The sequence below is a fragment of the Diceros bicornis genome, chromosome X, assembly GCF_020826845.1.
Source record: "Diceros bicornis minor isolate mBicDic1 chromosome X, mDicBic1.mat.cur, whole genome shotgun sequence".
NCBI classification, from domain to species: domain Eukaryota; kingdom Metazoa; phylum Chordata; class Mammalia; order Perissodactyla; family Rhinocerotidae; genus Diceros; species Diceros bicornis.
In genome coordinates, this window is record NC_080781.1 from 132466275 (window position 1) to 132493302 (window position 27028).

The window sequence follows — 27028 nt, forward strand, 5'->3', positions numbered from 1 at the left end:
CCATCAGCAACAACACTGCTGCTCTGGCTAGGAGTGGGGTGGGAAGGGAACTGGAGGTCCAGGAATGCCTCACGTTCTGGGGCACCTGCCTGGGTCAGTTCACCCCACCTCCACCAACTTAGTGCTGCTAGTTAACTCATACTGGTGGCACTCCAGCTGGAGTCATTTCCCAGCTCTGACTTCTCCTCCCCTACCCCAGACTGGGTCCTGTCCTACTATCATAGCTGTACCTATTCATCACAGCTCTTACTACAGTTGCAACTCCCCATTTACTTTTCTGATAATTTATGTCCATCTATGCATCTAGGTTCCAAGTTCTATGCTGGCTGTCTTTTCTTTCTTTCTCTTTTCTTGCTTTATTTTTCTTTCCCAATGTCTCACTAGCACTTAGCACAGTGCCTGGTATCTGGTAGGGGGTCAATAAGCTTCTCAGTTGGATACAAGCCTTACAAAAGAAACCTAGGTCAAGGTGGATACAAGCACAGTGCAGAAGGAGGAATGAGCAAGAGTTGCAACTTGTTCTCCTGTGAAGAGCAAAGGGGGAGAGCTGCAAGGAAACAGGTGCAGGACCCCTGTAGATAGGTCACCGGAGTACTCTACACATGCCCACCCACGCTTTGGTAGAGGGTGGGCATACAGAAGGAGCAAAATAGTAGGGAAATAAACTGTAAAGGAACTAAAAAGTGTTTAACTTTTTTTTACGTATGTCAAGTAAAAGTATGAAACCGAATCGAAAGGGAAGTATATGGATCAGTGCTGGATCTGAGGAAAGACTAACATTTTCAGAGGTCCTGACACAATCCATTGCCCCTCAGAGGCACAGGACATGTCAAAATACAGCCCAAAATCTCTTGGGGGTGGGGGCGGTGTTACTCTCACCTCCTGCCTCTAAGGGTCACACAAACCTGGGTCACCGTGGTTGCTACTATTACTAGTTCAAAGTCTTCAATCTAATTTTTCACCTTTACTCTTGTCCCCTACTCCACCTCCAGCTCAATCAGATCCTGCCCCACTTCAAAAAAAAAAAAAAAAACCTTCCAACCCAAGCCAGCCAGCCGGACTCGGATAAGTGAATCCACTCGATCGCTACGGGAGGCTCTTTCCCACGCCTCCGATTGCCCCTTTACAGGAACGGGCGCTCTGGCGCTCGCTGGGCAACGCGAAGCAGCGCGACCTCGGCCAGCGCTGCGACCCGTCGCCGCCCTTCCTGCATTCCCGCCCTCTGCCGAGCCCGCGCGCCTTACGTTGGGCCCGGCCTCCACGGCCGGGTCCCAGCAGAGCGCATGCGCGCGCTCCTGGGCCCGCGAGGAGAAAGAGGGCGGAGCCGAGGGGGCTGAGCCCGCGGGGGGAGGGGCGGCGCCGGTCACGTGATGCGGTTTCACTGTTTACACGCGGAACGGCCAGAGCGTTCGGCCTCAGTCAGGCGCTCGGCTCCGTTTCGGTTTCACTTCCGGTGAGGGTCCGCCTCTGAGCGGGCGGTGAGCCGACGGCGAGCGCGGGCGGCGGTGACGGCGGTGCCGCTGCCGGGGGGCGTGCGGCAGCGCGGCGGCGGCGGCGGCGGCGGCGGCGGCGGCTGGGCCTCGAGCGCCCGCAGCCCACCTCTCGGGGGCGGGCTCCCGGCGCGAGCAGGGCCGACGAGAAGATGGAGGAGCTGGTGGTGGAAGTGCGGGGCTCCAATGGCGCTTTCTACAAGGTACTTGGCTCCAAGGCAGGCCCCATCTTCGCCCTTCTTTCCCTCCCTTTTCTTCTTGGCTTCGGCGGGAGGCAGGCCTGGGGCCCTCTTGCCGAGCGCCGCGCCCAGGGGCCAGGGCGCGCTCGGCGGGATGTTGTTTGGGAGGGAAGAGCGGACTTGGGGCCTGTGGGAAGCCCCTCGAGCCCCGCTGCCTCGCCTACGAGAGGCCCCGGCGCCTATAGGAATGAGAAGTGGGCAAGGAGAAGCGGGTGCCCTTTCGGGGGCCGAACCCCGCCAGGGAGAGCTGCGGATGGGCGAGGGCCGGCGGCAGGTACGAGATCCTGGCGAGAAGGGCGGGTATCCGCGCGGAGTGACGGCGACGGCTTATTTCTCTTTTCCTAAATATCCTCTCCAAGTGGGATCCGGGCCTGACGTGTGGGTAGTTGCTGAGGAGCTGGGGGCGCTTCCGTCGAGCCGCCGCCTCCTGCCTTGTAAAGAGGATTTGAGATCTCCTTTGGCTTCTCTTTTCCTGTCCAGCATTGGGACTTCGGAGAGCTCCACTGCTCTGGGCGAGGGGTGTGAAGAAAGAATAGTAAGAAGCTGTAGTCAGTACCAAATCACAATGGCAACTGATTTTTAGTGGCCTCTCTTTGTGGATTTCAGAAGAGATTTTAGATCCAAAAGTTTCAGGAATACCTTGACATATCCGAGTAATGCATTAAAGAAGTTGGTAATCTTGAATATTCGCAGCCTCCCTCCCTGTTATGAATGTGGGCAAAGTCAGGAATACAGATGCTTCAGCATCTAAAAACATTAGCAAATCTGTTGCTTGAGAAAAAAAAAAATTTTAACCCTCCAAAACCCTGAATATATGCCGTGAAACTTCAGGAAATTAACAGAGTATTTTATTACTAGGGAACTTGAAAAAGTGAGTGGAAATAATTGTTTTGTGCTCCAAATACATGACTATGTTTTCTGTGTGTAATGTTGTAGTGGACTGTATTGTTGAGGTTTTAAATAGGCATGTATGGTTTTACTGTGGGTTTTTGTTTTTTAAGTTACACCATTGCAGATCGGCTGATACCTTACATTTTCAAAAGGAGGATTGAAAATATTTTGGTGTATTGATGTACTGGTAGTGCGTCTGTTGGTACGTACTTACTGTAGCTCTAGTAATCTATAAATTCTCCTTTTCTCTTGAATGTCCCTCTATAGCTTCTGTAAGTAACATCCCACTTTACTACAGTGTTTTGGCAATAGAAGGTGGTGGGTATGGAAGCAGGCATGGAAATTAGCTATTGCCATTGTCCAACACAATTCTTCAGTTTATTATGGGATAACTTAAACGTTTCAAATGGGACTCGTTTGGCTATAGGAAAATAAACAGTTGACTTAACTATATGTGTGTTTACTAATTTTATGGAGATATTTGGAGATCGGTATATTTCATAAGTGAGTAAAGTATGTAAACTGTCCCATACTTTTAGCAAAAAGATGAAACCTTTAGCTGTAAAAGGATGAAAAAATAACCCAGCAGTTATGTTCTTAACAGTTTCAGTTGACTCTGCAGTCAGAATTTTGGTTGTATGTATTTCAGTGATGCATAATTTCTGCTGGTTTGTGTAGAATCGTTCTGGTTCCTAGATTGATAGTTTTACTCACTAGATTTGTGGCGCTAACTATAATAAATATGAGCAGAGGCTAATGGTTGAGCAGTATTCTAATAGATCTGTGATATTAGCTCAGATTGGACGCCACTCTTACTGTCTTTAGTGTAGTTTGCTTGCTATGGAGGGCAAGTAGCACATCCTGGTCTTGAAGGATTTATTGTTCTCTTCCAGCAACCTATGATTTGCTTCTGTGATTTTGCTTGCAAACTGATTGGAATATAAGAAATTCCCTCTATCTTTGCTGTTAATCCCGCCTGTTTTTGTTTTTTAACCAAGTTGCTTAATATGGAGGTGAATAAAAAGAGTGGTTGTCCCTTAGTTACTTGAGGGGAAATGTGAAACTTAAACAAATGTATGTAGAGAAATTGCTGTTATGTTTATTTAATTAAGGTTTATTTTTAAGAATATCTCAAATGGTCTGTATTGGTGGAAAAATAGTTTCTGTAATGGAAAAGCCTTAATTTTTTTTATAGGACTCAATATTGCTTTGAGTTATGAAAGTAAAGCAAAAGTAAACTGAGTTGCTTGTCCAGTGGGATGGGCAGAAAAGATGGGAAATAAAGACCAATAAAAAATGAACTATTATGGAGAAATGTTACATTTATGAAAAAATCAGACGCTGGTTCATCAAATTGATAGAAAAACCTTTACAAACTAAACAACTCAAACGACTTCAGTATAATTGAATTCAGACTTTGATTTGCCTAACAGAACCACCATATTACAAGGGACAGTTCTCCATCTTCTGAGTGCATGGTCCAAGTTTGCAATATAAACTGGATAGAGTATATGCTGTGAACATTTGGATTCTTTCTCTATAAAGTAACTCAAAATTACTTTACAAAGTCTGTGTAAAGTAACTCTCAGGATTCAGAATTTACAGAACCATGAAACCTAAACCCTGAGATTGTAACAGCTCATTTCTATTTTTCCCTTTGGTGTTTATTCTTAAACACTTGACAATTAGATTTAGTAGTTGTCAGAGCCACTACTTTTATGCTTAGGTATTTCTTTGACTTAGAAATAAGTCACATGTGCAATTTATAGAGCCTAATGTTATTTAAGACATGAAGACACTTGAATTATACCTCACAAGATCTTTACAAAACATTTCCTAAACGAATAATGTTGAAATAAGGTGTTTTTTCTAGGGACATCTGCCTAAAATAGTATAGTAAATTTTTTTCTGACTAAAGAGTTTTGATTTATTGAGAATGGAAATGAATTAACTCCATTTTAGATGTAGAATGTATGTCATGCCAATATGAATGTATGTACTAATGTATCCTAAGATTCCTAGGTTTTGTATACTAGTATGAATTACCAAAGATGGATAAATTGTATGTTGGAAACATAAGATACAACACCTTTTCGTTTTCTGAAAATATAGTGACTGTTATCTGATTCATTATTGTAATATGGTGTAAATATGCTAAATTGCATTCTTATTGTTAGATTATACTTTATTATATCTTACGTTGTTAAGTTTGGTATCTGAGGACAGACTTTGTTGAGTAGTGTTATGGAGCTAGCAGCTAAATATGACAAAATGTACAGTCAAGAGGAAATTTTTTTAATGACATTAGTAGCCTAACATGTCATATTACCTACATAGCCTGTTAGAAATCACTGTTCTACTACAAATAAACTTGCATAAGGCACTTTTTATGTTTTCTCTGAAGTCTCTAGATCTAACTTTGTGTACAGGTGTTATTCTCTACTTCGAGGAAGTGTAGTATTCAGGTCAACCACATTTTTTTTTTCTTTACAGGGTCTAAATAACCTTTTTAGCGTTTAGTATCTTTGTGGTAGCATCGTTTTCCCCCTTTTGAACTGTGCGTTTTCCGACTTCGTACTCACACATTCTGAAAACTTCCAAATTATTAATTAAATGCAGAAATCAGTGGTATAATAATTGGGTTTCTGATTCCTGCCCACTATGGGAATGTGCTTCCTGCTATGACTGCGATCGTGGTTATGATAACTGTTAATAGGTGCTGAGAGCTTTCCAGGGGCCAGGCATTGTTCTAGGTGCTTTACCTCTGTTAATTTATTTCATCCTCTCCCACAATCCTGAGGTACTGTTGTTATTCTCATTTTATAGATGAGGACATAGCTGTACAGAGAGAGATTAGGTAAGTGACTTACTACTAAGTGTTAGAGCTAGTAAGGGTCTGATCTGGGATTTGAGATAAGGTAGTCTGACTTCCTGAAGTGATGAAATTTAGCTTGAGGAAATGACTTGGATTCGATTTTCTGCTTATTTTTCAGTTTCGTTGTCATCTTTGATTGTGTTTGTTACTATAACACTGCCTTAGCATTCTATAAGTACAGTTGTAAGGTTATGTTAACCATTTTTTACTGTTGATGCAAAGATGTCATAAAATATTCAGCTTATGTATGGGCTTCCTTTTTATTAACTCTTGTACCTTGATGTATCACACTGTAATTCTTCATATGAAAGCCTACTAAGGAAAGGTAAATAAAATTAGAAATCTTTGACCCTGCTATGAAATTTGCTGTTGTTAATTGGGAACACATAAGAACTGAAGTCAAAAGTTAGAATACATGCACACAGGAAAATTAATAGCTCATTTAATACTATTCTTTCTGTACCTGTGTGTTGTCTTTGGGTCAGGGTGAACCAGAAAGAATGCATTTTTCTCAGAATTTGTGGAAAATGCCCAAGTGAAGTCTAATATTCCTAGATATGCACTGTGGTTGGCAGGGCTGTTGATGAGGTGTGTTGTACTTTTCCCTTTCCGTTGTTCATTCCCTTATGTTGTTAGTGCCCACATACAAAGGGTGACAAAGCAGTAACTCGCTTTATATATGAAGCCTTGAATCATATTTTATCACAATTCATATGTCCCTATCCTCTATCTCCTACAGGTTTTCTTTAAGAGGGGTATTTTGCAATGCTCTTAAGTTTTCTCTGATGAGGATTATCATTGCACTATATTTGCTGTCTTCAATAATGTAGTAGTTGTGTTCAGTGGATTACATTGAAATTTCTCTACACAATAACCTGTATATAGGTTAGCGACTCAGATTTGTGAGAGAGTTTACTAAGTTAAGGGGTGTGAGGTGTAGTGGGGGAGTAAGAGTTCACTCAGATAGGGATGGACTTTCTTCTTACTTAGATCAATCCTGGTAATGTAAAGTTTGAATTGGATATCTCTAGTCATTACATACTTGGGTAAGTATGTAATGATTGCCTCTTTGGCCCAGTTGCTGCTAAGTTGGGGATCCCATAATGATTTTTTGATTTCCTGTTTATTCCCCCTGATGAGGAGTCTGTGTCTGTCTTTAACTGCACTTTAGCACCTTTCTCAAACCCCAAAGATTTTCATCACATTTTTTTCTTCTCAGAGTCTAAATAACCTTTTAGTATTTAGTATCTTTGAGGAAACAACCTTTTCTTTTTCTGTCCCAATTTTTAAATCTTTTTTTAAGTGTGCTTTTGTTGAGATGTAACTTTCTCAAATGCAAGAGCATTTATGATTCTGCATCTTTTTAAAATATGCCCCTCTCTGCTTTACCTCTCATTTATTTAGTGCCAGTTATGTGTCAGGCATTGTGCTAGGCACTAAACATGTGTAATTTCATTATTCTCAACAACCTTAGAAGGCAGGTCCAGTTCCCATGTATCCGTTCCTTCCTAAGACCCAGAGACCACTTCTTGGAGAGTCCCACAGCTGTAATGTGGTAGCACAAAGATTTTGAACCTAGGTCTCACTCACAACAAAATTCTTGACCACTAAGGTTACTGGCTCTTATAAGATCCCTAGCTCTCATTCAGTACACTGCAGTTCCCTTTGTGTATTCGTTCAAACCCATTCAGTCTGCCTTCTTTGTCAACCTCTCAGGAATCCCTGAACCTCTCTCCCCAAACACTGGCTTTGCTTGATGTAGATAGGTAGGGATCACAACAAAGTGTAGTTTTCCAAGTTGGTGGTGGGTGGGGTGATGGTGCTCTAGAGGTGACCAGGGAAGGAGGAGATGAGTGTTGGGGTGAGGGAGGGGCAGGGCCAAAAGGAAGGTTATTGGAGAAAGTGTGATGAGAAGCAGGAAGATGGGACCCTCATTGGAAGTGACAGTTTAGTAAAAGGCCTTAGATAGAAGTCACAGGAGGTGTTTGTACTGGGTGTGAGTGCAGGCCAGAGGCAACCAATGAGTTTCTTTTATTGCACTTATTATAGCAGCAACGAAGAAGGTATTGTATGCCTTCTGTATTCATTTAATATGCAAACAGTGACAAAAACTGAGTGGTTTTGGAACAATCATGCAAACATCCATATACAGATAAGCCTCATTAATGAAGGCAGTGGCCCTGGTGTAGGCTGTGATGATTACTCAAACCGTTTCTGACACTCTACATCCGGAATTTCTCTCAGAGCCTTTAAAAGCTTTTTTTTTTTTTTTTAATAGCCACAACAGTTGCAGATCTTTTGAGGGAGAGCTTGATTTTAGGAAATAGGCAAATGTGGTGAATGAGTATGATTAAACTGTGCAATGACTTTTTGGCAAATAGAAAAAAATCAAAATATAACAATGAAGTAATGATACAGACTTTTAGAGTGCTTTTAAGGTGAGTTTGAAAACAGTCTCCAACATTGTTAACTGTTTTAAATTGGCACCATCCAATGAAACTTTCTGTGATGATGGAAATGGTTTCTACCTCTGCTGTCCGCTACAGTAGGCACTAAGCTCTGTGTGACTATTGAGCACTTTCGGAAATGTGGCAAGTGTGACTGGGAGACGGATTTTTAATTTTATTTAATTGTAAGTAATATAAATAGTCACATAAGACCAGTGGCTGCTATGGTGGACAGCACAGTTTTAGACACGGCCAGTAGTATTGGAAAGACACCTGATTTAGTGAGGACAGTTCTTCACCCAGCTGTGACAAGATTCTCTTAGCTGATTAAAGGACTTAACATTTTCAGCATATAATATATAGTAAGGAACTAATATTACTGCCAAGACATGCTAACATAAAACTTTTTAGACAAGGATGAAGACAGAAGCAATGGCCCTTCTGGGTAAATAAGAGATCACCTCCTAATAGGAGTCTTGATTTTAGTCCTTAATCTAATCCCACCCCCAAAAAGCAGATTGTTAATTGGATATTAGCCATCATGTAGAGACTAGGGAGAAATAAGGTGGGGTCTGCGGTGGGGCCCAGGTCCCATGCTCCATAATTTTGGGGACTTACTTTGTAAAACTAAGCGTGACCAATTCTTGCAACTTTAACTCAAAATCAAGCCTTTCTGTTTCTGAAATAATAGTGAGGCAAACAACCCCTTAGCACACTGATGGCATGCGCCCTTATGAAATCTAGTATATTCTAAAATATTGTGATCAGTATTAAGCTAGAGTTCTTAAAATATGCTGTAGAAAATGTTCATGATTTAAATATAGCTGAGGACAGATAAGCAAGAGCAAAATGATAGGAAGAAAATATGGGATTTCTCCCTTTTAAACCAGCAACTATGCAGCTATAGACACATGCTTAACTTAGAAATCATGATTTAGCCATCTTGGGTATAGGAGAACACCTGGATTCCATTATAGTCCACCTTGATCTTACAAGGAAACTTTTAGTATAGCTTTGCTTTTGTTTTTCTAAGCGTAATTGCAGAAGTTTGGCGTCTTTGTTTATGTAGCTTCCAAATAAATGTTTACCAGGGCCCTGCCTCACCTGCCATTGTTTTTCTTAGGAACAGCTAATTAATACTTGACTGATATGTTTTAATTTGATATTTTGAGGAGTTCCAGTTTTTAAAAAATCCTGTAACTTCAGGCCTTTAAAGGCATATTCATTTACAAATACATTTGCATTGAATCATTTGTTTGTTTAAGACATTTATTGGGCGCCTACTATATACCAGATTGTGCCAGTTACTGAGGATACAGGAGTTAAAGAATAGTCTTAATCTGAACTAGTTATCTTTCCAATATCCAAAGTCATGAGGCTTTACTACTATGTTTTCTTCTAAGAGTTTTATAGTTCTAGCTCTTACATTTAGGTCTCTGACGCATTTTCAGTTGATTTTTATATATGGTATGAGGCGAGGGTCAAAATTTATTCTTTTGCACATGGATATCCAGTTGTCTCAGCACCAGTTGTTGAAAACACAATTCTTTTTCTCCATTGAATTGTCTTGGCTTCCTATCCACAAAGCTTTTATTTCTACCACACCTCAAGTGTTTCTCCAGGTTTAAAGCCTTTGTTCCTGCTGCCCCTTAAGCCTGGCGTGCCTCCCCATCCTCCACTCCCTTTTGTTTGGCTAATTCTTCCTCAACCTTTCAAGTTTGATAGGAACCTCACCTTCTTCCGTATGTCTTCCCTGATCAACATTCCACCTCCCTCACCACCCACATACTTTTCCTCCAAGGCTAGGATAGGAACCCCTTAGGCAATGATCCACTTAACTATTCATTGAGTTCTTTGTAGGTACTCTGAAGTCCAACAGTAAATAAAATAAGACCTATCACCCACCCTCAGGAAGCTTACTGGTAGTGGAAAATGGGCAATAATACTATAGTGAGGTAAGCTTATGGTAGGGATAAGTATAGGATGCTATAGGAATGCAGAGGATGAAATTTAACCTAGTCTTCTGGGTTTTCCCATACGAGGTAACATCTGAACTGAAACTTAAAAGACCATAGAAGGTAGCTAGGTGAAACGAGGGGAAGGGCAGTAGGAAAGAAGGAACAACATTTATGGAGAGAGGCCCAGGTAGATTAGGGTTGCTGAATCACAACCTCCAAGGATGTGAGAGATGAAGCTTGGAGAGGTGAGCAGCGGGGCCAGGTCATGAAGGGCCTTTTACAGCCGTAGAAGGAGTTTGGCCGTAACCCTGCAGGCAGGGAGAAACCACAGGAGAGAAACATGTATAGAACAAATTTGAGTAGGAAGCTTAAATCTCTCAAGCCATTTTAAAATGAATTAAGATAGAAAGCCCCTTGGGTTTCTTTATGCTTTATCCTACTCCGCTAATTGTCAAAACAAAAACAAAACCTCCTTTCCTACACCTATTAAAAACCTAATTTTATAAAATTATAGACAGCATGCTGATTAAAGAATTCTTGATAATTAGTTAGCTATTACTTTTATGTCACTTTATAGAATTACAGACAGCATGCTGATTAAAGAATTCTTGATAATTAGTTAGCTATTTTGTTATGTCTTTCTGCAGATTACTAGCAATTGCGTCATCAGATTTAAAAGATTTAAACCTCTGTACTTCATATTACTGTTGTTTTCTCCAAGTGCCTGTGAGATTCAGAATTTAATTAAACTCTGGTAATTGGACTTTTTAGTGGTATTAGCCGCATATTGTTGTTAAGGAAAATTAAGTGTACTTGCGTGTACATAGATTTGAGATTATATTTATTTATTATTGTTTTCCTAAAATTTTATTAAGGAGAAAAAGATTGGTTGCAACAGATCTATACTGGCTGGCATATGGCTCTGGAACAAGTTTTAGTTTCCAATAGTTCTAGCCTAAAATATACCTCTGGCTTTGCGCTTACCACCTGCGTTGTAATTTTCAATTTACTTCTCTTTCTCCCTCTCTCTGTCTCTCTCTCTCCTATTAGATGCTGAATTCTAGAGCAATTTTTTCATGTTTCGCTTTAACTAATCCGTATTCCTAGGGCCTAGCACATAGCAGGTGGCTAAATATACATGTGGTTCATGAATGAGTGATCCTCACAAACTGACAAACTTTCCTTTGAAGCTCCATTTTATTCTTAAACATAAAATGTTTTGGTATGTTTGTAAAATGTAACTAAAAACAAACCTGATATTTAAGCTTAGAAGTTAATTTAACTGTGGTGTTTTTCTTACAGGCATTTGTAAAGGATGTTCATGAAGATTCAATAACAGTTGCATTTGAAAACAAGTAAGTGTCTTGATATAATTTTAATGTTCAGGTTCCTTATTATTTTATGCTAATTATTATTTTTACTCCTCGTTTTAAAAATTCAATCTAGTTTGAGTGTTTTTCAGGAATGGATCTTCATGTTACTGACCACAAAGTTCCTGAACAACTCAGTATTAAACCAATGGAATGACTGTTCCTGCTCATGCCCTTAGAGATCCCTTTTACATAATCTTGATACTTACATCTATCTCAGTCCCCTTGAATGTGAAGAAAGAAACCAAATTTTTCTGTATTAGTAACTGAGAGTTTGGATAGGAATATTTGTAATTGTTAAAAGATGAAAATGAATGAATTCGTGGGTATTGGTAAAATCAATGTGAGTTTTGTAATGTTAAATCTAAAATCGATGGTGTTAGTTGTCTAGTTATTGGAAATAGTCATGTTTACCCATTAACTTAATTTTTATCTGTTTCCTATATTTATAATCAATAATAGTGGTAACTGATCTTTTCTGCTTTCTTCTGCTGGATGAGTAGATAAAATTACTTACAGGCCCAGGAATATTAGCTTTATGAAGGCATCAATAGCACAGATGTTAACATTTTATTGGGGGAGACAAGTCTCTTGACTAAATTTTCTGAATGCTAATAAAGGCATTTTTCAGAGTAGCTGTTCCAGATTCTAAAGTATGTGTGAACTCCTTAGCCAAAGTGTAGGTGTGGTCGTGATCTTAGGATTTTACTAAACTCTGAAGAGTGGTCAACAACTATAACGTATTGGCTTTTATGTACCAAGAGGATTAACAGTATCTCAAAAGCAGATTGCTAATCTATAGAGAGAAGAAATAGATTAGTGGTTGTTTAGGGAAGAGTACAAGATTTCATTTTGAGGTGATGAAAATGTTCTAAAATTGACTGGTAATGGTTGCACATATCTGTGAATATACTAAAAACCACTGAATTGTACATACACTTAAGTGGATGGCTTATATGGTATGTGAAGTATATCTCAATAAGTCTGTTAAAATATAGTATCTGACCCAGACATACTGTAATGAGACTGTCAGCAAATTCTTTTAGCTAACAACAGGACATAGTATTCTCGGATACCTGAAACACATTTAGGGTGACAGAGATAAAAGGATTTAGAGTATCTGACCCTATTCTCAGCTCTAGACTAATAATCTCAGTCCAAAATACAAGTTTGAATAATAGAATACCATTCTCTGAATACATAGAACCACAAGTTCCAGAATCTGCCTCTTTGCTGTTTCAAATATCCATGGTTATACACTAGACAACAGTGTTACACCTCTAACGGAGGAATCTTTGATAACTTGGAGAGTAACTTTTTTCTTATAATTACACTGTTATCTGCTTGCTCCCATCACTACGTAAACACAATTTCCCATAAAAGGAGAGTTATCTTTATTTGCCACTCTTTTAGTTTCTTCCGTAGTCCTTAATCTAAAATATTAAGCAAACACTCGTTTCCTCTATGCATTTTAGAATGTGTCTAGTTTATACATGAATTTATCAGATTAGTTCTCTTTTGTTTTCAATCAGATTTCTACTATAAACTTAAAAACTATTCTATCTTTGGACCTCCTAATTCCCTCCTGTACCATAGCTGCATAAAAGTTTCTCTTCAAGCTGTCTGTCATGCTGGGAATTTGAAATAGATCAACTGTTGTTCCTGTGTTTGCGATTCAGCACGGGGTTTGAGCACATCACCAGGATTTGATAGGCCCCTCCCATAGTAGTCTTTTTGCCCATCCTTCTGTGTTTCTTTTTTGTTTTTCTGTTAAAAAAAAAAACAACTGATGTTTCATAGAACTTCAGACTATATATACCTTTTCTTTCCTTTCAATCATAAAGAAACTCCTATTACTATGATACCAGGTTATTTTAGATGCTTTGTTTTTACCTTCCATATTTCACGTTTTTGAATGAAGAATTTGAATTTTTATCTCTACACACTTAAGACTTAATTCTTCCTTCTTTGGAACCAAGAAAATTATGTATTTTTGTTACGCTTTACAAATCAAATTTAGCAATGAATTTGTAACGTGTTAAAAGTCACTAATTTTCGGTAAGTATAAAAAGGCTTTTCTGAAGTAAAGACAATTTTTTTAAGTTGTATAATTTTTAAATGTGTATAATAATTCGGAGAAAGGGTTTGGTCTACTATAGGCCCTAATCACATTTCCACAAATTCTGACTTAATTACCTACCCTCCTATCTTATATAATAGCTCTTCTTTTAAAAAAGCAGTTTTATCAATAAGATTTTACTAAGAAAGCCCTTTAGCAAAAAACCCAGAAATGACTGCTCCAGCAGTTGAACCCTCCAGTGTTTTTGCAAAGTTTGTCTTTTAATATTTTATATCATGTGGATATAAAATAATAATTTGGTGTTTTTCAAAGTTGTTCCATATCGTTTTAAATTAAAAAAACATAGGCAACTTACTGAACTCCTATAGGCTGTCTCCATCGGGTTTCTGTGGTTTAGGAGACCCCACCAGGCCAGTGCATGCTGGTACGTCATTCTGATCAGCAGCCAGCTATCCATGGCAAGAATTGACCACCTCGCGGGATCTAAAATTTAAAGGGGGAAAAGTGAGTTATGAATTGCTAATGTGCTGACTGCCCCATTTTGCTTGGGATTTAGAGGGCATTTAGGACCAGTTTCTGTGGTCATTGGAATGTGGTTAAAATTCCTTTGCAAGTATAAATATGGTGATGATATTACTAACACTTACTGATACTAACATTTAATTTAAGCATCAAAGGAAATTGCTGTTGTGGCCTTATGTTTAGAATTCTTAGAGGTTGAAATTATTGGAGGAAAGACTTGTTTGGAAATTATAATGTTGATCTATTGTGTTTAGAGAAGTATTCCAAAGAGGACTACAAGGGTGCTGTGCTGCATGCAGACTTTGTTGAAATGTCTCTGTAGTGCCATTATGCCCCACTCAGCAAAACACTGACAGTTTTAAAGCATTTGCTTCTTTCAACTAGGGAAAGAGAGTCACACTTAACCAAAAGTTGATGGCAGTGTGGTCATTGTGGTCATTGTTTCTGTTAAACTGAAAAGCATGTTAAATAATTGTGTGTGTGCTTATTTTCAGCTGGCAGCCAGAGAGGCAGATTCCATTCCATGATGTGAGATTCCCACCACCTGTAGGTTATAATAAAGATATAAATGAAAGTGATGAAGTTGAGGTAAGTTTTCCTGCCATCAAGTTATTTAGCACTGAAGGAGTGGGAGCATTTAATTTGCCTCTGCCTTTTGTACCCATTGTCTTTAACACTGTTTATACTACCTTGAGAATTATAGCTGTGATGGACATGTGCTTTTGACTGAGCTGTCTTAATAATGATTTGAAATAATACATGCTGCTTAAATGTGGTTGCCTCGGGGCACATCTTTGAAAGTTACCACTGATTTCTTTTGCCCACTAGTACTTCTTTTCCCCCTTCCCTGAATCTCTGAATCTTTGTTTGAATAATATATTGTTAGTTTACAACTGTGTCCCCATTTTAAGCGAAATGGATTAGAAAAATTAGTCTTACAAATGAAAAAAATCATGCCTTAAAATAGAGCAGCATCCTAGAATTTTTTTAAGTAGCAGTGAATCCTCCTGGTATATTTTTAAAAACCTGTCTACGAGTTTCAGTATATACACATATAGGTAAAACATCCTTTCACAGGGCGTGCTGTAAACTGCCTGCTCATGTGCCATTGATGTCAGTGACCAAAAGGTGCTGTGGAGATGTAACACATTAACGTTGTGTTTGCGATTTCTCTAACCACCGAAATTGTTTTGAGACTTAAGGCATTTGGAGTCGGCTTTGTGTTTCAGTTTGTCTGTGTAGTATCCTCTCCTTCCTGCCCTTTTACACACTCCGTTTTAAGCTTCTCTTCTTTCTCTACAATGCCTTGTTCATAGTTGCAACGTCATGAATATTTGTGGTATGAAGGAAGCAGCTAAGTAGACGTTTGTACAGGTAAAGTGTAGTAGGTCCTTGAATTCTTATTTTCTGTGCTAGGTACAGATGGTGCAGTGCAACAGAAGAGTCCCTTGCCTTTGATGAGGTCTCATTCTAGTGAGGGTAGCTAATACTATGGCAAGTGTGAGTGTAAGTCCTAGGAAGAGAAAAAGTAAGAGGATGGAAGGGATGTAGGGGCAGGAGTGCTCTTTTAGAGAGTGCTCAGGAAAGGTCTCTGAATGTCCAGGCCTGTGTTCTTTTCTCTACCGTTTTAAAGTAGAGATAGGATAAAGTACTATTTGTTTACCAAAAATGTACTCAGTACCTACTAGGTGTAAGGAACTGGGCTTGGTTTTGTGAGAGATCCCATTAGGGAACACACACACACTGTCTGGACTTGAGGACTGTTAGCTGTCGACTTCCCTAGGAGACTGCAAGCTTCCTGAAGGCAAGGGCCAGGACTTTTGGTCTGTCTATATCAGGAGTGTTCATAATAGTGTTTGGATGGGTAAAGGGGACTTTTTTACGACTAAATTACAGGACAGGTGGTGACCAATGAGATACTGTTGCTAAGGTGACCTCACTGTATTGCTTAACAGTAATACATAACTGAAGTTACTGCTCTGGCCAGAGCGGAGTTGAAAGGGATTAATGGTGGCAAGAGGGAAAGGTAGGTTAAATTAAGTTGTATTTAGTCACGGTATTGTATAACTATTAACGTAACGTTGTAAAAGGGAGGCAAGATACCAGGTCTTTTGGTCTGTCTATATTAGGAATGCTCATAATAGTGATGGATAAAGGGGACTTTTTTCCCAGCTTACTCATGTGACAGGGACCAATGAGACGCTGTTGGCGGGATGACCTCATTGTGTTACATAACAGTTAACTGAGGTTATTTCTCTGGCTATAGCGAAGTTGGGAGGAAGTGATGGGGGCAAGAGGGAAAGGTAGGTTGAGTTACGTTGTATTTGGTCGCTGTATTGTATAACTGTTACCTTCAGTTGTAAAAGGGAGACAAGAGTTGGAGCCTTGAGTTGCTTGTCAGCCTTAGGCTCTGTACCTCTCTCTCATCTCCTATCCTCTCCGTCCCCCTCGTCTTCCCTGCTGCTGCTTTCTGCTTCTGAGTGTCTCTGTCACTCTCTCCATGTGTATTGTGTTGTCTGTTTTCCTATTAACCTTGATTTGCTACTGTCTTCACAAAAGGTTCCGTGCTGCACATCGTAAGTGAACTTTGAAGTGGTCACCAGAGAGATCAGTTAGAAGAACTGATCCACAATGTGTGAGAGCAGGAAGGTAGTATCCAGAGGATTGCCAGCGTGGAGTTGTCCATTTTAGTGGAGAGGGGACAGGAGACCAGAGAGATCAAGGATCTGTTCATTTAGTCTCCAAGAGACATGGATACCAGGGTGGTATCCTTAGTGGGCTGAGTAGTCAGCAGCCTTACCCATTTAGTAACCATGCAGCCAGGCAGTAGGCCAGGGTCAGTAAGTTCCAATCAGTTATTTGCTTATTAGAGTAAAACAAAAACAAGTTTGCTTGTACGTTTTTAGATACATTTTCATAACTCACAAAGTACCCAAGGAAAGTATGCCCCGGTTTATGAACAATCAGCTTTTCTTGAGCCATTCATATTCAGAATATTGATTATTACTGAAGTAAAACAGAAGAAGTAAGAAAGCATTTTCTATAGGACTTTCCCAGGTAATCAGGTAATGTATCTATGTCTAGCTGTAGGAGTGTACTCTGGTTTAAGGTATACGGCATATGGGTTTGGAAGACACCTAGGGTCATTTTAAGAAATTTTCCTCAATGTCTGATAATCTATAGATTTCTGAATGATGTTAATCATGAAATATTCTGTGTTGTAATTTTTGTATAGGTTTATTCCAGAGCAAATGAAAAAGAGCCTTGCTGTTGGTGGTTAGCTAAAGTGAGGATGATAAAGGGTGAGGTAGGAAAATGCATATTTAAAACTTTTTTTATACTATCTCCCTTTTCTAAACCCAGGTACTACGTTTCAGTCTGGATTTCTATTTTAAAGTAATATCTAACTTGAGTCATTTTATTAAAATGTTTTCTCTACATGTTCAGTATGTTTCATGTTTCATATGTTGATCAAATCCAGTTTTTTTTCCCTCTAGAGAATTTAAAAATAACTGAATAGTTATAACTTACTGCTCTTACTTTAAACATTGTGACCAGGAGTGACTTTTATTTATTTCTCTCAGTTTTACGTGATAGAATATGCAGCATGTGATGCTACGTACAATGAAATTGTCACAATTGAACGTTTACGATCAGTTAATCCCAACAAGCCTGCCACAAAAGATACTTTCCATAAAATCAAACTGGACGTGCCAGAAGACTTACGACAAATGTAAGTTGGTATGCGAGAATCACTGAGAACTTACAGGTGATATGCCATTAATTTAAAAGAATATAATTTTAAAATAATAGAAATCACTTTTTAAATTCAGTGAACTTTGGCAAAAATGATTTGCACAAGTAGTGAAAAAAACGTATTTAGCTTTTTCTAGTTATATAATCAAGCCAGCACTGCACTTGTTAAACTTACTTTGCTAGATACATGGCTAATGTACATTTGTTGTCTAAAATTAACTTTTTCATAGAATTTTAAGATTTTGAAAGTGATTAATACAGATTTTCTGTCATAAGTCACAAATCAAATTCTAGACAAGATTTTTCCAGGTTTTTTCCCTTTTAGCTAATATTTTCAGATAACTATGTAAAAGTAGAGCTAAAGAAGCTTCAAAAGGTCATCTCTATCTTACAATCCTTGATCTGGAGTAATACTTAGAGACTTTTTAGATAAGAGGTTCCTTTCTGAGGATTTCATCCAGGGGATATAAGAAGTTTGATTTGGACATGTCACACTTTTGACAGACATTAACTTGCAGTTCAAAATTATATACATAGGGCCGGCCCCGTGGCTTAGCGGTTAAGTGCGCGCGCTCCGCTGCTGGCGGCCCGGGTTCGGATCCCGGGCGCGCACAGACGCACCGCTTCTCCGGCCATGCTGGGGCCGCGTCCCACATACAGCAACTAGAAGGCTGTGCAACTATGACATACAACTATCTACTGGGGCTTTGGGGGGAAAATAAATAAATAAATAAAATCTTTGAAAAAAAAAGAATTAAAAAAAAATTATATACATAGAAATTCTGCTTTTTGATTGTAGGAATTGCATACATCTGTGAATTTTTGTGCCTTCTCGTTCATATACATCTCCTTCTCTCCCTTAAATTGGTCCGCAGTTTTTCTTTAGAAAAGAAACAACAAAACAAAATCGGGTAACCTGTAGCTATCCCCAAAAGTTTTCAACAGTTGATTCAAGAAAATTACTGACTTGTCATATGTAACTGAAATGAGGAAACCTGCAGAGGAGAGTAGCTCACCTAAATATGTCACCTTGATGATCTAAGACCACCAGTAATCTCTTAAGAGCATAACTGGTTTTTTCCTCTGGTAATCTCAAATTCTTACTTGGGCTGAGTATTTCAGAGATATACAGCCAAGGAACTAAACTTTTAAATGGATAGAACATATTTTGCATGTCAGGTTTAATAGGAATTCACAATTCTACTAAGTGCAAATCTCTCTGCATATATTTATGCCAGTAGTTGGTATCATTCATCTTAACTTCATAATGGATATTCTATTTATTTCTAGGTGCGCCAAAGAGTCGGCACATAAGGACTTTAAAAAGGCAGTTGGCGCTTTTTCTGTAACTTATGATCCAGAAAATTATCAGCTTGTCATTTTGGTGAGTGTTTTTGAGTTGTCTATTTTGATGTATTTCATTTGGGGCATTTGCTTTAATAATAATGGTGTGAATTTATATCCTTTAGTCTATCAATGAAGTCACCTCAAAGCGAGCACACATGCTGATTGACATGCACTTTCGGAGTCTGCGCACTAAACTGTCTCTGATACTGAGAAATGAAGAAGCCAGTAAGCAGCTAGAGGTATGTGGCTTTCCCTAGCGCTGTTTGTAAGGCTGTCTAGAAATAAGGTGCAGTTACGAAACTTGAGCATGGGCAGCTTGTCCTTTATTTACTATTTCTTAGCAATTCCTTATTTTCTATATTTTGAAAAATTGTACAAAACATAATCATACTAAAGTTTTCGTGCCTGAGGTTTCAGAATTAAGTAGCAGTTTATGTGTATTGAGGAACTTCTGGTCAACTCACTTTTCCTAGAAGTTCATCAAAGCTGCTAGTAAAATGAGGCAATGGTTCTTCCATATAACGTGTTATCATTAAAGTACTAGAGAGTATTTAAATATCTAATCATATTCCTCTCATTATGTATGTTTATCTCTGTTTAAAAGGGTATAGAACTTCTTCATTCTAATTGGTTGTCACTCTTTAAAACTCCTGTCTTCAGATTCCTGCCAGAGGCTATTTCCCTAACTTACTATTTCGTCTCTTAAGGTGCATTTTATCTACTTTTAATCCTCCAATAATTTCCATCACCATACATTTAGTTTCATTGATAACTATCTAGTACTTCCATCCATTACCATAGAAACTAAATGGATTTTAGTTTAATGTGCCAACTCAAGTATATTACTGTCAGATTCCAGAGTTCCTCATCATTACTCATTTCATTAGAGGGAAAACACCATGCAGTTGAGATAGTAAAGAAAAAGAGGGCCAAACTGCATTTTAACAGAGAAGGTATAGTAAAGGCCAGCTTCTTGTAAAACTCTGTGAAACTTGCCACTTTCCAACTTGATGTGTGATTGCTGAACCCTTAGCGGGAGAAGAGACAGTCATATCTCCTTTTGCTACTTTGTTTTCCTTGTGAGCAAGGAGGTCTGTTTAATTGGTTTTTACTCTCATTCTTTCTTGATGTCCCTATGTTCACAAGTTTGTGGTTTCTTTAGCTATTCTCTCATAACTTTTAGGCCAGAACAGCCTCCTTACTGTCATTGTGAGTATTATGGAAATATATCTCTCTTCTGAAACATCTAATTCTTCTTAAATGATCTGTTATCATACCTTTGGCTTATCATTTATCCGTGAATTATCAATGAAAAGAGTGAACCAAGTGAATGAACCAGGACTCAAAAAACATAACTTCTTGAAAAGTCCTAGGAATATTTGATACATTTTGTTACTCTAATCTACTTTTAAAATTGTTTATAGTAGTTAGACTCATTCATTCAAATTATCAGATATGTTGAATAATGAGAAACTATTGTGCATGCCTATCTTTCCTCACTACTAATATTAAAGAGATCCACATATTCAGATAAGAAATTTCCATTTTTCAACATGAGCCACTAATATGTTTGGTTTTCATTAATGGCATGCTGGAACTAAACATTAAATTTTGATGATACTATTTAAAGAAAGCAATTATCCACAAGTTTGGGGTGTCAGTATAACTTAGTTCAGTCATCACTGAATATTTGAAAGAATTGATCATACTTGTGGATCCAGATCACAAGGTCTTACAGACTCTGATCTCATTTTATGTTGCAGGCACATATGTAAGATAAGTTATAAATCTTTGATATTTGTTGATAATTCAGTTAAATTACTGTACCAACAGTTTTTATGGTTCCTGTCCTTAGGTTGGGGGATGTGGTGGGAGGGTGTTGTTTTAATGTCATCACTTCATCAGGGGGATGTCTAGACCACAGTATCTAGTCGTAAGTTATATAAATAGCACTGTTTCCAGAAAAAAATATTTATATACTGATATCCTTTAGTAAAAATGAAGTGAATACAATTTTCTGTAAAGATGGTATTTAAGAATATTTTTACTTAAATAACATTGAGTCTGTCAGATCCAGTGAGCTGGTTTTTATTTGGGAACATTTGATCTGCTTCTTAATTATTACATTGTTGATGTCATTGGCTAACTAAGGCAGCCTTGCAAATAGGTTTTCAAAAGTTACCTTGGAAAATTGTCAAGAAGCCCTTTCCTATTAACAAAAATATATCAAATGACATAGACCTTCAGTAACCTAATAAGTACTTATGCCATGGGAGGTATTTTCTAAAACCTGTTAGTTTCCAACTGAAATTAATTTATAGGCCCCTGATATACAGGGTCAAGATAATTTACATGGCTGACCTAAATACAGTTGTCTTAATAGTTGATAAAGCGTATTAATCAGATGTGCATTTCTCTTCAGAGTTCAAGGCAACTTGCCTCAAGGTTTCATGAGCAATTTATCGTACGAGAAGATCTGATGGGTCTAGCTATTGGTACTCATGGTGCTAATATTCAGCAAGCTAGAAAAGTACCAGGGGTCACTGCTATCGATCTAGACGAAGACACCTGCACATTTCATATTTATGGAGAGGTAAATAGTTTACTAAATAGTTTTTTTCCTAAAATAAAAACCAGTATTTCGGATGACTCATCTTTTTGTCTTAAATCTTTTCCCTCTTTTTATTAGGATCAAGATGCTGTGAAAAAGGCTAGAAGCTTCCTTGAATTTGCTGAAGATGTCATACAAGTTCCAAGGAACTTAGTAGGTGAGTCAAAAATTGTTGACATAACACTACAAAAACAAAAGTTAGGTAAACAATTTATTTATACTGATAGAATTCCATTTTCACTCGCTCGAGGGGTCATTTAATTGAAGCTTAATCTTTGAAATATGGTCTGTTGCTATGGTGTACAGAAAATATTTGGTAAATGTGATACTCAAAAGATTACATTTTCAGAAGGTATGCAAATGACACTGCTTTGCTAGTTCAAACCTACTAGTGCCTGTAAGGATAAATTTTGTGCAGCCTCTTTACTGTGTATTTTATGTATCTTAAAATTAAATATACATTTTCAAAATGAATGACATTTGGGGGCTTTATAATTTGGAGTAGATTTGTATATGATCTCTCTAATAGGGCTGTAAAATGATAGCATTCTTAATTATCTTGAAGTTGAAGGTCTGAATGTAAGTTACTTAAATCTAATAAATTCTGAAGCTAGAGGTAACACCGAATGTCTCTAGGGCTTTCTGCAACATCAAGAGTAGTTCTTCATTTTGACTTGAGTACTGTTGTTTCACAACCATCACCATCACGAGTACCAGAAAATACCTAGAAACTCTTGACCAATACTCTCAAATGCTGCAGATATCTTTAGTAGAACATATCAAAGCAATGTGCAGTTTTATCAAGAACACTACATGTTTTTAATTTATAAATAAAATTGGGACATACTGCCTATACATTTTATTTTTTCAACTTGATATCATGATTGACTATAAAAAGTAATGCATGCCCTTTGGAAAGTTTGAAGAGCAAGAAAATAAGGACTTCCTATGCATTTTGTTTGCGTAGTTTCAGTCCTACTTAGCCTGTTTTGTTTTGTCAGCATAGAATTATAAACATCTTTCTATGCCATTAAGAAGTACTTGGAATAATATTTTTCTCCCAAAGAAAATTAGTTTGATTGAAGATAAAGTATAAATAGTAGTGAAATAATGCAGAATTATTCACCCGACTGTATACTACAGACAACTAAAGAACATGACTAATGTTATTGAAGTAACTTGCACACCAGTTGTATGTATAGAAAATGTAAGTATGGCACTATCATGATTACCTCAGGATAAGTAGGATTCTGAATGATATTTATTTTCCTCTTATTTACAGTTTGTCAAGCAATTGCATACATTTTATAGTTAGAAAAGTTATTGTAAATTTAGAAGTTCTTATAAAATATAGTCAATAGACAGTTTTTTCAAAAATTACCAAATGGAAACTTAGGTTCAGATTCATTAAAATTCATTTTGGAGGTGGCGTGATGGTTGGGGAAAGTTCTTGAATGTTGGAATTGGATCTAGATTTCAGTCCTACTTCACTTTTTGGTAGCTGTTTGACCTTGGGCAACTGACTTAGCCCTCCTCAGTCTTACTTTCCTCATCTCTAAAACAAATGTGATAATAGTGTTCACCTCACAAGGTTGTTGTGATAATTAAATAGGGAGATACAGATAGATAGGTATAGATATTACCTAAGCTCTGGACGTAGTGTGGGACTCTGTATATGTTAGTTCTCTTTCCTTACCCTTATTCAAAACAGTTTCATCCAGTTCAATAGAGCAAAACTATAGTAAGCTGTCAGTTGGGATTTGGAAATAACTGTGTAATGTAGAATTGGATTATTTGCCATTAAAAGATTCTACCTGTGGTCTTACCTGGGGAAAAGAGGATCCCAGAAGTGACCTTTCACCAGAAAGCCTGTTGAAGTATGGTCAGCCTGATTTTTGTTTTGTTTCTAGTTAGTAAAATAAAACAGTTCTGTTTTAGAGATTGTCTACTCCAACAATGGGAATGTTGGGAGTTCTCAGAAAGTGTTTTTGTATAATAAGATTTGGCAAGGCAGATCTTTAGGGAGATGTCTAATCAGTACTGCATGAGTTTGAGTCCCACAATATGATTTATGATCTCTTTATTTTTCACAAACTCTTTAGTATGTACATTGATTTATTTTTCTTTTCTAAAAATTTGCTCGTTTTTCACCCACTTTCACAGTGAATTGGTTTAATTATTTAATCAGCTATAGTTAACACACAGTACTTAGGATAATTAACTTAAATATGTTAAAGATAATAAGTTAAACATGTGCCAAAATCTCATTTTTCTTTTTGCTAAATCATTTAGACCTTTATTAAAATCAGCATTAATTCATGAAAATAAAATGTTAGAGATTAAAAACAAACTGTGGGAAGACTCCATGTAACTTCTCTCCTGCCTCCACCCCTTTTCATTTGAAGAGAAGAGCAGAACTAATTGACGAAGCAACCTAGATCAGGATTCCTGCTTTAGTGATGTCACTTCTGTTCCCTGACCACTGACCAGTCAAAAGAGGTTATGGGAGTGAGTGAGGCTGCCACACAGAGCAAGAGTGCCAAGGCTGTGCTGATTAGAAGAACCACCAGATGCTGTTGTGAGAAGGCTTTCCTGGGCTTCTTCTCTAGGATTGGCTCAAAGCAAATTTTGGATTCCAGTTTTTTCCCCATCCCTGCCTTAGATGAGATGATGGGGCAAGCACATATGGATGTGGTCAGTGCAAAGGTGCTTTAAGGTACCTTGGGAGAGCCCTTGGAATCAGATGTAATTCGCATGTAGATTTCTAGAATCAGTAGTTCTTAAATTTGTAATGGTGAGCTTTACGCTAAGGCATGACGATGGCTATGAAAGCAGTCATTTCTCAGTTAAGTGTATGACTGAATTGTATAAAATGAGGGAAAGAATCGAGTGCCTATTCATTACTGGTACTTGAAGTCTTTGGAGTTTTAACATGTTATTAAATAATACTTAATCTTGAACTGGTTTTAAGTTTTTTTGTTGTGGTTTTGAGTTAATCTTAAAGTATGATTCCTTAATCTTTTACTCTGTAACTAATCCCTTCACCTTTTAATATACTGATATAATTGGTGAGTAATGCACAGGAGTAATATTCTGTTAACACACTTGCCTGAAGAGTGTGCACTTCTTTTAGATGTATGTATAGCTGTTTAAGCCACTTTTAAACTTAGAATCTTTTATAAATGTACCATATAAAATTCTAAAAATATTTACCATGGGCAAAGAAGCAGATTTAAATCAGGTACAGATAGAATTGAAATTGTCGAGTAAATAAGCAAATGTATTTTCTATTATCTATCATTTTTCTTAATTCTTTTCATAGAACTTTGCAGAAAGAGGGATACACACCACTGTACCAGCAAGTTCGAAGTGTACCCTTTTATGCAAAATAAGAGCCTATCTTTGAACTGCTTTAAAAATTCAAAATTACCCAATAAGTTCATGAGTATTAATCAACTGATACCTGACCAAAAAAGTTTAAACAATGATAACCTAATAAACCGGGAAGCCGGTTTAACTCTGTATTTTTGAAAAGAGTCTGTTTTGGTTTTGAAATTTTATAATTATATGTGTGCATATATATATAAAATAAGGTGATAGTTTACAGTGAGGTGTGCTTACTGGTTTGAGGTATGTGTTTTTAAAACCAAACATGAATTATTCCTTTCTTAACATAGGCAAAGTAATAGGGAAAAATGGAAAACTGATTCAGGAGATTGTGGACAAGTCAGGAGTTGTGAGGGTGAGAATTGAGGCCGAAAATGAGAAAAATGTTCCACAAGAAGAGGTATGTTCTAGTGCATTTGTTTCTAGTTTGTCTAATAAAAGTTAAAGTTCTTTCTTGTTTTCTTTGACCTGTTAATTTATGGGCCTCTGTAACATGCACATTGTGTGAGTGTAAAAATTCTGATTAGGAGGCATGCCAGTTGATGGTATAGTTGTAGATAGCGGCCTCTGTCTGTTTTTCAGTGCTGTGACTTTGGATTAGTAACTTTAACCCCTTTAAGTCTTATTTCTCAGTCTTTAAAATGGATAGTCATAAATGTAAAAAAGTGTAAAGCACTTTTCAAATATTACTTAACCTTGCTGACAGACCAAAAATTGGGACACTGGTTAGGTTGTCTAGCTTTCATCCTTTGGCTTTTTAGTTTATGTGCATGTGTGTTTATTTTGTGTGCTTTAAATTTTTATCTGGGCATAACATCTCTTTCCAATCTTTAAATTTTATAACCCTCACTTTTATATTCATGAATATGGTCGGAACTTTTAAAGTATTTGTGTGGAGTTGAGGAGGTGAGGGCGTGCTCTTCTATAGAAGGGTACTAAGAGAAAATCACCCCAAATTGCCGTAATTTTCACATATTGTTTAGCCTTCTTTTCTTCCGTGAAAGATTCTTTTGGCTGAAGTTAAATCTTTGGGGTTTTTTACTGTGTAATTTTTGTATTCTGTAATTTTGTTTACCAAAACTTTATAATAATATATATTCTTAAAATATGATCATTGATAGACTATATGGAGCTAAATAAAATATTTAAAATTGGTCCTTTTTTCTCTTCTGTGTTTTGTGTTTTTTACCAAGGAAATTATGCCACCAAATTCCCTACCTTCCAGTAACTCAAGGGTTGGACCTACTCCCTCGGAAGAAAAAAAACATATAGATATAAAGGAAAACAGCGCTCATTTTTCTCAACCTAACAGTACAAAAGTCCAGAGGGTAAGAAATATTTGTCACTTTGCATTATACTAAAAGTAATTTCTTCAACCCAGATGTCACAGTTGGCGTTTCGGGTGTTCTCTCTGGTTAGGCTCACAGGCTACTCATGTTGTGTTTTTTTTCAAATCTGATTGCCAGCTTATGAGATATTACAAACCAAAGTGCTGCCTGCTTTTCAGTTTATTCACAGTGACAAATCTTGTGCTATAAACATAAAATACGGGGTTGCGTTTAATGGTCACATTTTTCTTTTGAGGGTGGACTTTTCATTTTTTCATACTGTATCTCTTGAAATTTTGCAGGTTGTAGTAGCTCAAAATGTACCTTCTGTTAGATGCGTTAGTTACTACTTGAAACCGTATTTTAGAAACTGGTTTTCACTATTTGAACTAACCTAACTGTTTAGAAATGGGTTTAGAAGTCCTGCAGTGAAAGTCCTGCGTTCAGGCTTCTGTGTATCATTTGTTATAGTTAATGACATCACTTGCATTCCTTATACTGCTTTAGGTGTTAGTGGTTTCATCAATTGTAGCAGGGGAATCCCAGAAACCTGAACTCAAGGCTTGGCAGGTAGGAAAATATTCCTTGAAAAATACGTTTTAATTTTATATTTTAATGTTAATTCCCCTCGTTAAGAAAGACTACAAATGATCATCAGGGTTGGGGGATGGTGGAGGAGTATTTGTGGGTATGTGAATCCATTGCCCTGGGGAGAAAGCTCAGATTC

At 37.7% G+C, this 27028-nt stretch overlaps 1 protein-coding gene across 10 annotated transcripts in view; it reads left to right on the plus strand.

Moving 5' to 3' along the window:
• Positions 1 to 1407: 1407 nt before the first annotated feature.
• Positions 1408 to 27028, plus strand: part of FMR1 (fragile X messenger ribonucleoprotein 1) — a 37265-nt gene continuing 11644 nt past the window's right edge. For 4 of the 10 annotated variants that reach the window (XM_058534855.1, XM_058534858.1, XM_058534859.1 and 1 more), the window contains exons 1-12: positions 1409 to 1693; positions 11203 to 11255; positions 14367 to 14460; positions 17108 to 17179; positions 17457 to 17605; positions 18919 to 19012; positions 19098 to 19214; positions 21398 to 21568; positions 21665 to 21743; positions 25264 to 25373; positions 26167 to 26301; positions 26809 to 26871. In XM_058534855.1, the coding sequence (XP_058390838.1) occupies positions 1643 to 1693; positions 11203 to 11255; positions 14367 to 14460; positions 17108 to 17179; positions 17457 to 17605; positions 18919 to 19012; positions 19098 to 19214; positions 21398 to 21568; positions 21665 to 21743; positions 25264 to 25373; positions 26167 to 26301; positions 26809 to 26871 (1188 nt within the window). In that variant the 5' untranslated portion in view covers positions 1409 to 1642. Of the gene's footprint in view, positions 1694 to 11202; positions 11256 to 14366; positions 14461 to 17107; positions 17180 to 17456; positions 17606 to 18918; positions 19013 to 19097; positions 19215 to 21397; positions 21569 to 21664; positions 21744 to 25263; positions 25374 to 26166; positions 26302 to 26808; positions 26872 to 27028 lie in introns of all 10 variants that reach the window. The other 6 variants (XM_058534853.1, XM_058534854.1, XM_058534857.1 and 3 more) reach the window with 3 other exon arrangements.